The sequence below is a fragment of the Rhinoderma darwinii genome, chromosome 2, assembly GCF_050947455.1.
Source record: "Rhinoderma darwinii isolate aRhiDar2 chromosome 2, aRhiDar2.hap1, whole genome shotgun sequence".
Lineage (NCBI taxonomy): Eukaryota > Metazoa > Chordata > Amphibia > Anura > Rhinodermatidae > Rhinoderma > Rhinoderma darwinii.
Genome location: NC_134688.1, coordinates 327,033,577 through 327,049,876, shown reverse-complemented (window position 1 = coordinate 327,049,876; position 16,300 = coordinate 327,033,577). Strand labels below are relative to the sequence as shown.

The 16,300-nt window shown below is 39.6% G+C and overlaps 1 protein-coding gene across 1 annotated transcript; it reads right to left on the bottom strand.

Annotated features, from left to right (window-relative positions):
- Nucleotides 1-8,825: 8,825 nt before the first annotated feature.
- TREM2 (triggering receptor expressed on myeloid cells 2) lies at nt 8,826-13,683 on the bottom strand. Its single transcript, XM_075850653.1, has 4 exons — nt 13,603-13,683; nt 12,711-13,116; nt 12,502-12,615; nt 8,826-9,566 (listed from the first exon to the last, which is right to left on the bottom strand). The coding sequence occupies exons 1-4, from the start codon at nt 13,643-13,645 to the stop codon at nt 9,401-9,403; spliced, it is 729 nt and encodes a 242-aa protein (XP_075706768.1). The 5' UTR covers nt 13,646-13,683; the 3' UTR covers nt 8,826-9,400.
- Between the last annotated feature and the right edge of the window lie 2,617 nt (nt 13,684-16,300).

The window sequence follows — 16,300 nt, the reverse complement described above, 5'->3', positions numbered from 1 at the left end:
AGCCTCTGCTGATCCTCGTAGACCAACTGTCAGAGTGACTGTGATGTCACACTGACAGTTGGAATACATTACACTACCTAGGTAGTGTAATGTATTCTAGCAGCGATCAGAGCTGCAGGTAAAAAAATAAAGTGTAAAAAGTTAAAGAAAAGTTCATAAACAAAAAAATAAAGTGTAAAAAGTAAAAACAAGTTAATAGAAATGTTTTATAAAAGTGTAAAAATACGTTTTTGTTTTCCTATAATAACTCATTTATTATAGGGAAAAAATGAAAACGTTAAAAAAAAAGTGCACATATTTGGTATCACCGTGTTTGTAACGACCCAAGCTATGAAATTATAATGTTAATTTTTCCGCACGGTGAACGCCGCAAACAAAATGAACGGAAAACTATGTCAGCATCGCTATTTTTTGGTCACCACCCCTTCCAAGATATAGAATAAAAAGTGATCAAAAAGTCGAATTTACCCCAAAATAGTACCAATAAAAACTACAACCTGTCCCGCAAAAAACAAGACCTCCCACAGCTTTTTTGACGAAAAAATTAAAAAGTTACGGCTCAGAATAGCGTGTCTCAGAAAATAAATTATTTTATAGAAACGTAATTTTATTGTGCAAACGCTGCAAAACGTAAAAAAAAAACTATACACATATGGTATCGGCGTAATCGTACCAACCCGCAGAATAAAGTAAAACGTAATTTATTGCGCACGGTGAACGCTGTAAGAAATAAAGAATTTAAAGCGCCAAAATCACAGTTTTTTGGTCACCTTAGCTCTAAAAAAGATTTGGTGGGGTCAAACTGCTCACTATACCCCTAGAAAAATTCCTTGAGGGGTGTCGTTTCCAAAATATGGTCACTTTTGGGGGGTTTCCACTGTTTTGGTCCCTCCGGGCGTTGCAAACCCGACATGGCACTGAAAAACCAATCCAGCAAAATCTGCGCTCCAAAATCCAAAAGGCGCTCCTTCCCTCCTGAGCCCTGCTGTGGGTCCAAACATCAGTTTACGACCACATATGGGGTATTGCCATAATCGGGAAAAATTGCTTTACAAATGTTGGGGTGCTTTTTCTCCTTTATTTCTTGTACAAATTAAAAAATTCTATATTTCCACAGAAAAATAGGTGATTTTCATCTTCACAGACTAATTCCACTAAATTCTGCAAAAAAACTGTGGGGTCAAAATGCTAACTATACCCTTAGAAAAATGCCTTGAGGGGTGTAGTTTCCAAAATGGGGTCACTTTTGGGGGGTTTCGACTGTTTAGGTACCACAAGACCTCCTCAAACCTGACATGGTGCCTAAAATATATTCCTAAAAAAAGGAGGCCCCAAAATCCACTGGGTGCTCCTTTGCTACTGAGACCTGTGCTTCAGTCCATTAGGACACTAGGGCCACATGTTGGATATTTCTAAAATCTGCAGAATCTAGGCAATAACTATTGAGTTGCGTTTCTCTGGTAAAACCTTCTGTGTTACAGATTTTTTTTTATTACAAATGAATTTCGGCAAAAAAAAAGAAATTTGTAAATTTCACCTCTACTTTGCCTTAATTCCTGTGATACGCCTAAAGAGTTAAAATACTTTCTGAATGTGGTTTTGAATACCTTGAGGGGTGCAGTTTTCAAAATGGTGTGATTTATGGGGATTTTCTAATATATGAGGCCCTCAAAGCCACTTCAGAACTGAACTGGTCCCTGAAAAAAAATGGCCTATTGAAATTTTCTTTAAAATATCAGAAATTGCTGCTAAAGTTCTAAGCCTTGTAACGTCCTAGAAAAATAAAAGTACATGAAAAAAAATTATGCAAGCATAAAGTAGACATATGGGGGATGTTAACTAGTAACTATTTTGTGTGGTATTACTATCTGTTTTACAAGCTAACACATTTAAATTTAGAAAAATTTTAATTTTTGCAAATTTTTGCTAAAATGTGAAGTTTTTCACAAATAAATATTGAATTTATCGACCAAATTTTTTCACTAACATAAAGTACAATATGTCACGAGAAAACAATCTCAGAATAGCTTCGATAGGTAAAAGCGTTCTGGAGTTATTACCACATAAAGTGACACATGTCAGATTTGAAAAAATCATCTGTGTCCACAAGGCCAAAACAGGCTGTGTCCTAAAGGGGTTAAATCATTAAATACACAGCGGCAAGATCCTTTATCTTGACTTTTTTTAATGACTTTTCAATGGCTTTTGTTGTGTGATATTACGCTGCAGCAAGTTATCAGAGTCAAGATAAAGGTGGCTACATCTGTAGGTGATAGGTTCCATTTAAAACTTTTGACCTGTAAAGCCAAGTTGAAAGATATGAATAAAATGTTTTCATGATTTTAATGAACACTAAAGGGCTATTTATATATTACTTGATTCATGATTGATATGTTTATAACATACTTTGAGCTATTGCTATTGGTATATGTCTTGCCTTTGGTACTAAATGCAATCATGGAAGGTGAATGCTGTATCTACGCTGAACTTTGTTCTTTGTTTTTTTGTTGATATGTTCCTTTTTGTGGCTGTGAGTCAGGTACATGCGGATGCTGATTCAACATTAGATCAAATGAGGAAGCTTGAGAAAAAATGCTTGCCCACTAAACCAGCTGCTCTGCATGAATACTCTTACCATTTATTCCTTACGTTGTATTCGTGCATTATCAGGAAGTATTCTGCTCCATAAATATGTTGTTACACAATTTCGGGTTCAGAAGTGATATACAATGCCAACCACCAGTATAATATTGTATATTACTTAACAAAAAATATTTACATATAAATACATTTTAACCTACATTGTGTGAATAGCATAATAAAATCATGACATAATATCTTCACAAGCTGCTTCTTTCTTGCCCACTTCAATATACAGTATGCGAAGAGACAGTTCGTATTTAATTCCCTCAGTACTTCTCCTTGTTCATGGATGATATGCGAATACCAGCACAATGTAATTTTTTTTCAATTATGATTTTTATTAACTTGTTAAATCAGAAACATAAACAGGTGAAGAAAATAAAGCATGTACAATGATCTCAGAATATAACATATTATAAAAGAGAACAGCAACTGTAAGGAAAATGTAGTAAATACACGTGAAAAGAAAAATTTAAGGGTGGACACACACACACACACACACACACACACACACACACAGACACACACTTTAAAAAAAAAAAAAACACTGAAGATCTTTGTGGAGTTTTTCGGGTATGTTCACACGGCGGGGGTCCGTAACGGCTGAAATTACGGGGATGTTTCAGCCTGAAAACATCCCCGTAATTTCAGCCGTACCGGCATGTGCAGGCGCTTGAACGCCGCGTCAATTACGGCCGTATTTAGCGCTGCTATTCATTGGAGTCAATGAATAACGGCTCTAATTACGGCCAAAGAAGTGACAGGTCACTTCTTCTACGCGGGCGTCTATTTACGCGCCGTCATTTGACAGCGGCGCGTAAATATACGCCTCGTGTGAACAGACAAACGTCTGCCCATTGCTTTCAATGGGCAGATGTTTGTCAGCGCTATTGAGGCGCTATTTTCGGGCGTAATTCGGGGCAAAAACGCCCGATTTACGTCCGTAAATAGGCCGTGTGAACATACCCTTAAGCTGAAGCCAGAAATGGATCCAGCAGGAAAGAGACCGTAGGGTAAGTTCATGCATCGCAACAACAAAACCCATGCATATTTCATTGCGGATATCGGTACAGAATTTTAGGCCAGTTCCACAGCGTCATTTTTATGCAATGTGTGAACTTAGCCATATACGGTATATTCCTCTTTTATATTTCCTAGTCCTTTAGAATCCACTTCTGGCTTGGGCTCAAACTGCCATTGGTTGCTATGGCCAACTTCTCCACTTTTGCCTTCTACTACTTTTGATAAATATCCTGTATTTTGAGGATACTAAAAGAAATTAAAATATATATTATACTCCTTTTATTAATACTGGAGCCAATGTCAGCTCTGCTGAATTACTAATTATTAGAGTAGAAACTACATTCCAATATCTAAATGATTGTCTTATATATTATGTATTACGCACTGTTTTTGTACATAATAGAACCATTTGAATTTTATGAAAGGATCACTATTTATTCTTTACATCTCTTGAAACCATTGAAATATTAAAGGCAGAATCTGCTTTTTCCCATACCCAAAAATAACTTTACAACCTGCTACCAATATCTGGCTATTTAAACCTATCCTACTCAGGGTGTATTCACATTTGATCAGGTTTTGTTCCAATTTTTTTACGCAGTTTTTGAAGCCAAAACCAAAAATTAATTCAAATAAGAGGTGAAGTAGAATCTGCCCTTCATACATTCTCTCCCTTCACACTAGGTTTTGACTCCAAAAACGGCATAAAAAAACCTGAACAAAACCTGATCAAAACTCGCATGTGTGAATACACCTTTTAGAAACCAAACAGGAAACATAGAGAACAGCAAACTTTCTGAGCTATTTTTTAAAGACAGGTCTTTTTCTTTAAATATATTAATAGTAGAGTCTTGAAGGATGTAGTCTATCATACTAGGAATGCAGTGATCCTGGCTTACTTAGCCCACAAACCTTGATTTATCATGTAAGGGCAGGGCAGGTAGATAATAAAGCCGATCTGTCACATATTTATGCTGCTCTGTCTGAGGGCAGCATAAAGAAGTGACATACACAGTGATTTCAGCACGTTGTAACTTATTCGTTTTTGTTAAGTAGTTTAGGAGCATTTAAAACTTTCGAGACGTGGCCAGCGCCACAAGTATGATTCCAAGTGTATTCTTATATTCACGCTCCCCTTGCCTCCCCTCCCCTATTATGGTATGTTCACACGGCTTAGCAAAATACGTCTGAAAATACGGAGCTGTTTTCAGGCGAAAACAGCTCCTGATTTCAGACGTTTTTGTAGCAACTCGGGTTATTCGCGGTGTATTTTACGGACGTTATTGGAGCTCTTTTTTAATGGAGTCAATGAAAAACGGCTCCAAAAACGTCCCAAGAAGTGATATGCACTTCTTTTTCGTGGGCGTCTTTTTACGCGCCGTATTTTGACTGCGACGCGTAAAATTGCACCTCGTGGGACCAGAACACTGTAAAATCCATTGCAAGCAATAGGCGTATTAGGGGCGTTTTTTCAGGCGTAATTCGAAGCATAAAACGCCCGAATTACGTCTGAAAACACTGCGTGTGAACATACCCTATTTGTGCTTAGTGAGAAAACTGTCAATCAGCAGCCGGAGGGTGGCGGGATCGTGAATATATGAATATACTAGGACTCATACTTGTGGCGCTGGCCACGTGCCACAATTATAAGTTCCAAATACACCTAAACTACTTAAAGAGGTTTTCCCATCTTGGACATTTGCAGCATATCCACAGGATATGCCACAATTGTCCGATAGTTGCGGGTATAGTTACGCACCTATCTCTAGGTATACACCCAAGCTCATTGAGCTACGCTGTATCCGTAACTCCAATTGAAATAAATGTTTCCATGGTCCCGACCACCTCGTCAGACAGTGGCTGGGGAGAAGCTGAGCAAGACAATTAGGACAGGGGTCAGGGGGCCCCATTCTAGAGATAGGTGAGGCTCCCAGAGGTGGGACCCGCATTTATCGGACATTTATGGCATATTGTCTGGATATGTTATAAATGTCCAAGATGGGAAAACTCCTTTAATGTTAACTAATAAGTCACAGCCTGCTGAAATCAGCGTATCAGTCACTTCTTTGTGATGGAATATTCTGGATGCTCCAAATAATTTTACTTGCAATGACTGTTTTACTGCTGAAAAGACGCATTTAGTGCACTTCTTGTTTGTTATGATGAGATATAAAATCCTTAAAGGGGTTGGCCGATTTATGGATAGTTTTTACAAATGTGTGTGAAATAGGCACAAAGGCAACTAACTAATAATCGATTTTCTTACTGTAAAAAGCCATGCCCCTCACATTAAGCCAAGCCTTTTGCCTCAACAGTAGCCCGCTCCCTTCCAGAAAATGACTGCTGATAGAGGGAACACGTCCATCAGTAATCTGCACTGTGTACATGGAAACACACGGCACATGTTCTAGTTTCTAGCTGGAAGAAATTAGTATACGAGCTGGTTTCCTGGACGGCCAGGAAGCTAGCGCATATTCAGCAAGCCTTAGGAATAACAAGTATATATTCAAATACAGATTTAAAATAAGCCACACAATGACAGAAAAATACACCATCTAAGGCTGGGTTCACACGACCTATTTTCAGACGTAAACGAGGCGTATTATGCCTCGTTTTACGTCTGAAAATAGGGCTACAATACGTCGGCAAACATCTGCCCATTCATTTGAATGGGTTTGCCGACGTATTGTGCAGACGACCTGTAATTTACGCGTCGTCGTTTGACAGCTGTCAAACGACGACGCGTAAATTGACTGCCTCGGCAAAGAAGTGCAGGGCACTTCTTTGCAACGTAATTTGAGCCGTTCTTCATTAAACTCAATGAAGAGCAGCTCAAGATATACGAGCGTCACAGACGCCTCGTATATTACGAGGAGGAGCATTTACGGCTGAAACGACGCAGCTGTTTTCTTCTGAAAACAGGCTGTCATTTCAGCCGTAAAAGCCAGCTAGCGTGTGAACATACCCTATGGGCATGACCACACGTGGCGGATTTCCGCCGCAACTGTCCGCATCAATGCCGCACAGAATCTGCGTTGCAGATTCTGCTGCAGATCTGCACAAAATGTGCAGTAAATTGATGCGGACTAGCTGCTGCGAACTGCGGGAAAAGTGCTTCCCTTCTCCCTATCAGTGCAGGATAGAGAGAAGGGACAGCACTTTCCCTAGTGAAAGTAAACGAATTTCATACTTACCGGCCGTTGTCTTGGTGACGCGTCCCTCTTTCGGCATCCAGCCCGACCTCCCTGGATGACGCGGCAGTCCATGTGACCGCTGCAGCCTGTTATTGGCCTGTGATTGGCTGCAGCCGTCACTTAGACTGAAACGTCATCCTGGGAAGCCGGACTGGAGACAGAAGCAGGGAGTTCTCGGTAAGTATGAACTTATATTTTTTTACAGGTTGCTGTATATTGTGATCGGTAGTCACTGTCCAGGGTTCAGAAACAGTTACTGCCGATCGCTTAACTCTTTCAGCACCCTGGACAGTGACTATTTACTGACGTCTCCTAGCAACGCTCCCGTCATTACGGGAGCCCCATTGACTTCCTCAGTCTGGCTGTAGACCTAGAAATACATAGGTCCAGCCAGAATGAAGAAATGTCAAGTTAAAAAAGCAAGACGGATCCGCAGCACACATAACATGTGCATGACAGCTGCGGACTTCATTGCGGAAATTAGAATCTCCATTGAAGTCAATGGAGAAATTCCGCCATGAGTCCGCCACTGCTCCGCAACAGACAGAGCATGCTGCGGACACCAAATTCCGCTCCGCAGCCTATGCTCCGCAGCGGAATTTTACGCCTCGTCTAAACGAACACTGCTAAATTAAAGTGTAAGTCAATGGACAAACGGCTCCGCTGCGGATTAACGCTGCGGAGTGTCCGCAGCGGAATTTTAGTGAAATTCCGCCACGTGTGAACCCAGCCTTACAGTCATGAGTATGTGATCCAGAAAGATATAGTTAAATCCATGCCATGATACCCCAAAGTAAAGAACAGGCATAAAGCTACAATGAAATAAAATGTGGAGGTCCAAAAGTCTTGGCTTAACAAGGAGGCGTGACTTTTTATACTAAGAAACTTTTAGGCCTCATTTACACGAGCGTATTATACGCGCGTGCGACGCGCGTGCTTTTCACGCGTGTCGTACGCACCTATAATAGTCTATGGGGCTGTTTAGACGATGCGTGAATTTTGCGCTGCGTGAGTGCGTTGCGTAAAACTCACGACATGTTCTATATTCTTGCGTTTTTCACGCAACACGCACCCATTGACTTCAATGGGTGCGTGAAAACAACGCATGCCACACTGACGGTCCTGCGTTGCATGCGCGAAAATCACGCAAGAGCTGTCAAAAGGATGAATGTAAACAGAAAAGCACCACGTGCTTTTCTGGTTACAAACATCCAAACGGAGTGTCAAATTAGAGATGAGCGCACCGAACTTCACCGGGTTCGGCCGAACTCGTTTTAACCGAACCCGGCAAAAAATGTTCGGGTACGCGACGTCAGGAGTCACTGCCCACGGTGCTGAAAGACTTAAACTGTTTCAGCACCATGGACAGTGACTTTCGATCACAATATACATATACGTGTAAAAAAAAACAGAAGTTCTGACTTACCGATAAGTCCCGGCTCCTTCCTCCAGTCCGACCTCCCGGGATGACAATTCAGGCCAAGTGACAGCTGCAGCCAATCACAGGCCAAGCACAGGCTGCAGCCAATCACAGGCTGCAGCGGTCTCATGGCCTGCCGCGTCATCCTGGGAGGTGGGGCCGGATGACAAGAGAGGGACGCGTCACCAAGGCAACGGCCGGGAGACCGGACTGGAGGAAGCAGGCAGTTCATGGTAAGTGTGAACGTCTTTTTTTATTCACAGGTTGGTGTATATTGTGATCGGCATTCACTGTCGAGGGTGCTGAAAGAGTTACTGCCGATCAGTTAGCTCTTTCAGCACCTTGGACAGTGACGGGCGTCGACTAGCCTCATCTCTATGATGGCGGCTGCGCGAAAATCACGCAGCCGCGCATCATACACGGATGACACACGGAGCTGTCAATTGCCTTTTGCGCACGCAAAACGCAGCGTTTTTTTGCGCGCGCAAAACGCACACGCTCGTGTAAATGAGGCCTAAATAAGGATATATTAGTAAGTTGCCTATATACCTATTTCACACACATTTGTAAAAACTATCCCTAAAGCTATCCATAAAGCCCTTTGACTATATCACACATTTAGGGCTTATTTAGACGAACGTATAATACGTCCGTGAAACACGCGTGATTTTCACGCGCCTCGCACAGACTTATGTTAGTCAATGGGGCTGCTCAGACAGTCCGTGATTTTCACGCAGCGTGTGTCCGCTGCGTAAAACTCACGACATGTCCTATATTTGTGGGTGCGTGAAAATCACGCGCAGCACACGGAAGCACTTGATTCGCGCAACCGCAGTAAAAACTATGAATGAAAACAGAAAAGCACCACGTGCTTTTCTGTTTATAAACATACAGAGTGTCATAATAATGGCAGCTGTGCGAAAATCACGCAGCCACGCATCATATGCTCCTGACACACGGAGCTGTTATGTACCTTTTGCGCGCGCAAAACGCTGCGTTTTTTGCGCGCGCAAAACGTACATGCTCGTGTGAATCCGGACTAATACTGTAATAACCTCAGAGGAACTGAAGTGAAAGATTAATGCTTATAATAGTTATTGAATCAACAATAAATTAGTTATTATTGCCAATGTGCTTGGTTTAGATGTCCCAGGTAAAGGTAATTAACATACTGTGGACATTCATTCGCTTTCTCTCTGGCAGTGGGTAAGGAATGTTCAGCATCTGAAAGTCCTTCAGATAAAGGCATAGAAAATGGTTCTTCGTCCAGATTGGTCGAGTAGAGGCTAAAAGAGATGGTAAGAATTGAGAAATTATACAAATACTTTGAATGTAAATTATAAATATAGCTACTGAGAGCTGGAATTATATATTATCATTTACCATAAAGAATAACAATTCTGTTTTGGTATTCTACTTATTTTCTCATTGTCATATTTGTATTTTGAACGTTATATTTCTAAATAATATACCATGATACACACTGTAAAAGTTTTTACAGGGAATATATGGAAAAGTAGTGGTTTTATATGCATCATAACTAAGGCTGGCCTTTGGGGTGTGTGACCTGTACAATCGCACAGGGTGTATCACCCCAGCAAGAGGAAGGGGATGCTGCGCTGATTCCCCTCCCCTTGCATTTCTGGAGTGCCTCAGGACACAGATACAATTAAATAGTATAGGCTGCAGGCCACGTGATGACGTCACTGCATCACGCTGATCTGCGCATGTGTCCTGTCTGGAGGCCGTGGAGTGGAGCTCGGGAACGGGGCTGTGTAAGTAAACAATTTTTTTTTGGGGGGCTGTGTATCTAAAAGAGGGGGGATTGCTGTGTGGCACTATCAACAAGGGCTGTCTATCTCAAATGGGGGTGGGGAAAATTGCTGTTTGGCACTATCTACAAGGGGGGCTGTATCTAAAATGGGCGGGATTGCTGTGTGGCATTATCTACAAGGAGGGTGTGTGGCACTATACAGGGGGGAGGGCTGTGTGGCAATATACATGGGGATGGGCTGTGTGGCACTATACAAGGGGAGGGCTGTTTGGCACTATAGAGGGAGGGCTGTTTGGCACTATTTAGGGGGCTGTATGGCACTATCTACAAGGGGGATGTGGCCCTATCTACAAAGGGGGGCTGTGTGGCACGACCTACAATAGGAGGGCTGTGTGTGTGGTGCTATCTACGGGGGCTGTGTGTGTGGCACTATCTACAGAGGATGCAGTGGCACTATCGACGGGGTACAAAGAGGGCATTATTATTGTGTGGGGGCACAGTTACTGATGGGGCACTTTTATTGTGTTGAGCACTGAGAGATCATTATTACCATCTGGGGCACTGTGGATTTCGAGTTTGTTTAGAGGATGGGCTATAGGTATGGAGGAAGCTGGAAAAGCGAGAAACCAACATGTCAGTGCGTCAAATTCTGCAGAGACGAGTCGGGCTGGAACAAATCGTCAGAGGGGTCTGGGCCGGATGGAGTAAAAAGAAAATTGAACCACTCTAATCAGAGAAAACATCACCTTTGAGTCACTAGATATAAATGTGCTATAATCGCTTATATCGTCTGCAGTGCTCCTATGTATAACTGCCATCTACCACTATATAGTCAATATATGGTGGTAATATTGGTCTTTGTTTAGTTATTTTTATTCAGTAACAGTATGGGGGTATTATTCAGTCACTATGTGGTTATGTTGTGGCAGTATTATTCAGTAACAGTATGGCAGTATTATTCAGTCACTATTTTGTTATGGTATGGCGGTATTATTCAGTAACAGTATGGTGGTATTATTAAGTGACTATGTGGTTATGGTGTGGTAGTATTATTCAGTAATATTATGGGGTATAATTCAGTCACTATGTGGTTATGATGTGGAGGTATTATTCAGTAACAGTATGGGGGTATTATTCAGTCACTATGTGGTTATGGTGTGGAGGTATTATTCAGTAACAGTATGGTGGTATTATTCAGTCACTATTTTGTTATGGTGTGGCGGTATTATTCAGTAACAGTATAGGGGTATTATTCAGTAACAATATGGGGGTATTATTCAGTAACTGTATGGGGGTATTATTCAGTAACAGTATGGGGTATTATTCAGTCACTATGTGGTTATGGTATTGAGGTATTATTCAGTAACAGTATAGGGGTATTATTCACTAACAGTATGGGGGTATTATTTAGTCACTATGTGATTATGGTGTGGTGGTAATGAAGACTTACAGGTCTGCCATCTTAGTCCTCCTATTAAGCCCTGTAAGAGGCAGGGCTTAATAGGAGTACGCAAAACGGGCAATACACTGCAATATATAATAAGTATTGCAGTGTATTGTACAAGCGAACAAATGATCGCATGTTTAAGTACCCTAGTTTGACTAAAGAAAATATAAAAAGTGCAATAAAGTTACAATTTTTAGCATAAAATAATGTTAACAATAAAAAAATTCACTTAATTGGTATCGCTGTGTCCATGACAATTCAAAATATTAAATATAACATTATATATGTGCGCGGTGAACACTGAAAAAAAAAAGAAAAAAACAACAACAGAATTGCTGTTTTTGGTCACATCGTCTCTGCAAAAAATGGAATAAAAAGTGATTAAAATGATATATGTACCCAAAAATTGTAGCAATAAATACGTCAGCTCGCCCACAAATATCTCAAATCCAGAAATGGTTTTAAGGGGACATAAAACAAATTGTTGTTTTTTTTTTTTCAAAAGTAGTAAAATATAAAAATACGATACAAATTTGGTATCATTGTAATTGTATTGAAACGACAGAAAAAAAAGGCGAGTATAAAAAAAATTTTATTCAAAAAATTAAAACAGGCCTTGAGTACTGAAAGGATTAATACATTTGTTTACTTTTTTTTTTTCATCTCTGCCAACCTGGCATATCTGTTCTGCTTGTTGTGCATAACCACGCCTATTACAAATAATTTATAGTAAGTACTGTTCTCCTCATATGGGATAGAGAGACCTTATAATAATTGTGTCACAGAATTTAGGAGTTTTACTGGTTATGTATACCACAGTTTTCTTCTAACTGTATTGAGAACTGCCTCAGCCCCCGGTAAGCTATGATAAGCTTATTAAGGAATTTTGTTAATCTCATCTAAATAGTTAATTATAATAATTTCATCTAAATATTTCAGTTCATTATAATAATATTTAAGGGAAATAGAAAACACCATTTGGTTTTCTTTCTTCTCTTACCCTTCATGTCTTTTCCACCAGATGTAGAGGAGTCCCAGCAGAAGTAACTTGCACGAGATAAGGCTGCTTCCAATTACAACCAACGTCAAAGGAATTTGTGTTTCAGATGGGGACCTTTTTATCATAGAACACATATAATTAAGTCAACTGTATGCAATGATACATATAAAAAAATTCAACCATTTGAAAACAATGCATTGCCGTCTTACTCAGATATGCTGTACTGTGTATTTTCAAGTTCTGAAATACTTTCATCTAGTTGGTCTTCAAGAACTTGTACTTCGATGTCTTGTAGAGTCTTAACATCACCGAATGTGACTGTCCTACACTGATAAACACCAGCATCAGATTTCTGTAGATTTGTCATATTGATTGTGATAATACTCTTATGATGGTTGTCAGTGATATCAGCACCTCCATTTGTTCTTTTGTTGAAAATCCAATACGGATGAGCACTGGCAATAGGCTGACATAAACCAACATCATCTTCTTTACACCATACCTTCTTCTTCCAACGGTCTGCACGTTGCTGATATGGACAAACAATGTTAAGTGTTTCTCCTAGTTGTCCTGAATACACAGTGATATCCCTTGCCAGACACCAGCCTAATATACCTGATAAAAGATGGAAACTATCTCAATTTAAAAAAGTTGGAAATTGTCTGAGACACAATTTACAGATTGGTTTGATCGGCAAAAGCAAAATTTAAAATGATTTACACATAGAATGCATTATGTTATATAAAAGAAAGGTATAAAGCATTAAAATAACATGTAAATACGATATGTACTTTAGAATCATTTGTTGACTTGATGGTATGATGAACTAATGTATCAATAAACCTTACATTAAAAAATGTGTTGGTCAACTTTAGAAGTTAAAATTGCTACATTCCTAAGATAAGGGTTGAGTAAATGAAATAATTAGTGCATAAATATCAGAAATCTTTAATGGGCAATACTTTTGGTATCTGAGAACATCTTTCTACTCTTGTGACCATAATACACACTCAATCTGCAACTGAGACTTCATTCTGCAAACATTTATTCAAACCAACAATAAAAAAAAATCTATCTGGTATTTTTAAGATGGGCTCTTACCCAGTAAAATGATGGTGAAGGTGAGTGAGAAGCATTTCTCCATTTCTGCAACATGCGGAGACGAATCCAGAAGATCCACTTTTCAGAACTTTTCAGAGACAATGAAGTTGTAAAAACAAATAGTGCAGCATTTGTACTGCAGATTATGCAATGGGTTCAACTGGAGATATTTTTAACTAAATACGTATATACAAAGGCCATGTGATGTGAGGTAGCATTATTCCAGTGTACGACAAGAATATGTGGCAATTTCCTGACTCATATTTTAATTAAAGTTACAGTAACATGAAGATGCACTCTGGAGGTAGAGGGGGAGGGAGTTCAGGAGAGGAGAAGGAAAGGAGGAATCCACCAATATATTTCCCCTTCTAGTCTATTACGTTAAGAATTGCGTCATGGAGCATTAGAGGTCTTAAAGACCGGCTCAAGAGGCTAGCAATTATTGATGCCATTAAAGCACATTTGTCTGCCATAATTATATTGCAGGAAACACACCTAACTCAAGAAAAACAACACTTGGTTGCCAAAAGATGGATAGGTAAGGCATTCCATTCCTTCCATAGTGGTTTCTCAAGGGGCGTCTCAGTGTTGATTCATCAGAAATTGGATTGTAAAGTGTCTGGGGTACTCTGTGATTCACAGGGCAGATATGTATGTTTGAAATCTAGCTACATTAGCTTTTCTTTTATATTGATTTCAGTATATATTCCCCCTGGTGCGTCTTCCGATGTATTGATCCCGGTGCACATGTATATGTTGTCTTAACCAAAATGTCCGGTACATATAATCGGTGATATTAATAAGCTTTTGAAACTCAGTCTTAATAAATGGTCTGAAAATGTTTCTACACAGCAAGAGAAGCTGTCCTCGCCCTTCTCCCACCGATTTATTGAAGAGATAGAGTCGTATATATGGAGAATGAAAAATCCATCTGAAAGAACTTTCTCATGCTACTCCAAAACATTTAATAACTTTTCTATAATTGACCATGTATTGATCAATGGCATAGTCACTATTAAAATAGTAAGATATGCACTGAGATAATTATCGAATCATGCACCAATAATATTGGAGATTATTGAAAAGCAGCCTGCCGTAAGACTTTAAGTCAAAGTCAAATGGTTATATATGCTGAAAAACGATGATTACATTTGGCAAGAAATGTCCAGGTTTTTTAAAAGCAATGACATTTTTATAGAGACATCAGTGAGTACAACTTTAGGTCACGACGTAGAGATCAAAAACTCTCCAATGATCTCCAGTTAGCTGGAGGTACATATCTAAAATATCTGTCAGATAGTAAACAGGAGACATGGGTTACAGCCAAAGATAAATATGCAATTTGAGAGATCTCATTAGCAACTTCTGTTTGTTTCAAATATATTTTTATTCAGTTTTATCTTACGCAATACAAATAAAAGAAGAAAATAAAGATATTGTTATTATTTCACAAATCCTTTAAGTACTAGTGTGTCTACTGTCGCACACTGACACTAACAAGTTTAAACATAGTAAACATTCACAATGAAGGTGATCAATAAGCAATTCAAGTCTATAAGAAAGCTGTCAGCATATGTATACCTCAGCCAAAGTCTATAATTAAAATATTGGCATATATGAAGGTAAGAACTTGTTGTATGCAATGAGTGTAGCTTTAGTTCAGCTTCATATGTTTACGCAGATGTAAGGGGAATAACATCAACTAAGTAGATGCATATCTTCCAAATAGTTGTGAATCTTGTAGAAAGGAAAGCCAAGTGGACCGGATTCTTTTATATTTGCTTACAGTTCTCTGTGCAATATGGGACAATTCTTCTAGTCTGGATATTTGAGCTACCTTGTTCAACCACTGAGCAGTTGGGGGTGTATGAACTTTCCTCCAATACAATGGTAATATGGCTTTAGCTGATGAAAGCATATGTAGCCATAGGGCTCTATTAAAAGACGGATGCTTGTTTAAGAACACAACCTCCGGAGACAAACTAGGAGTTTGTGGACACACATATGATATATCTTCCTCAACTTTAGTCAAGAAGGGCTTAATAAGGTGGCAAATATGGGTATATGTACCTGTGTGTGTCAAACATCTCCAGCAAGTCTGGGGTATATTGCTATCATATTTGTGAAGGACAACCAGAGTTTTATACTATCTGCTCACTAGCTTATAACTAGTTTCCTGAACTGCAAAACACCTAGATGGGACAAAACAATTCTTAAGTATGTGCGATATATCGGAAGAGTTAAATTCAGTGTCTAATTCTTTCTCCCAAGCTTTAATATATGGTAGATGACCTGTATTCGCTTAAGATAAGCATTTTGTACATTTTTGAGGTTAGTTTAGGGGCAGGTTGTTGCACTGATATAAATTGTTCAAACCATGTAAGTTCTAGTGTGAAAGAAGCCTGCTTCAGGAGTCCCTTAAAGTTCAGTAACATTTGTGAATAATGTAACGGGTTAATAGACAGAGTAGGAAGCAATAGTCTGCAATCTGCAAGAGAGGGGAAAGCCCCATCCTGTAGAATATCGCTAACCACCTTACCTCTCATCGTGGCCTGTAGAGGGAGCCACATCCTAGGTGTCACATCTCCTAATCCCAGCAAGTCCCCAAATTTCATAATAAGGGAGGGTTTAGAGCTTAACTTCAAAGTATCAGAAATAGCTTTCCAAACATATAGTGGTGCTCAGGTCAACAAAGTGG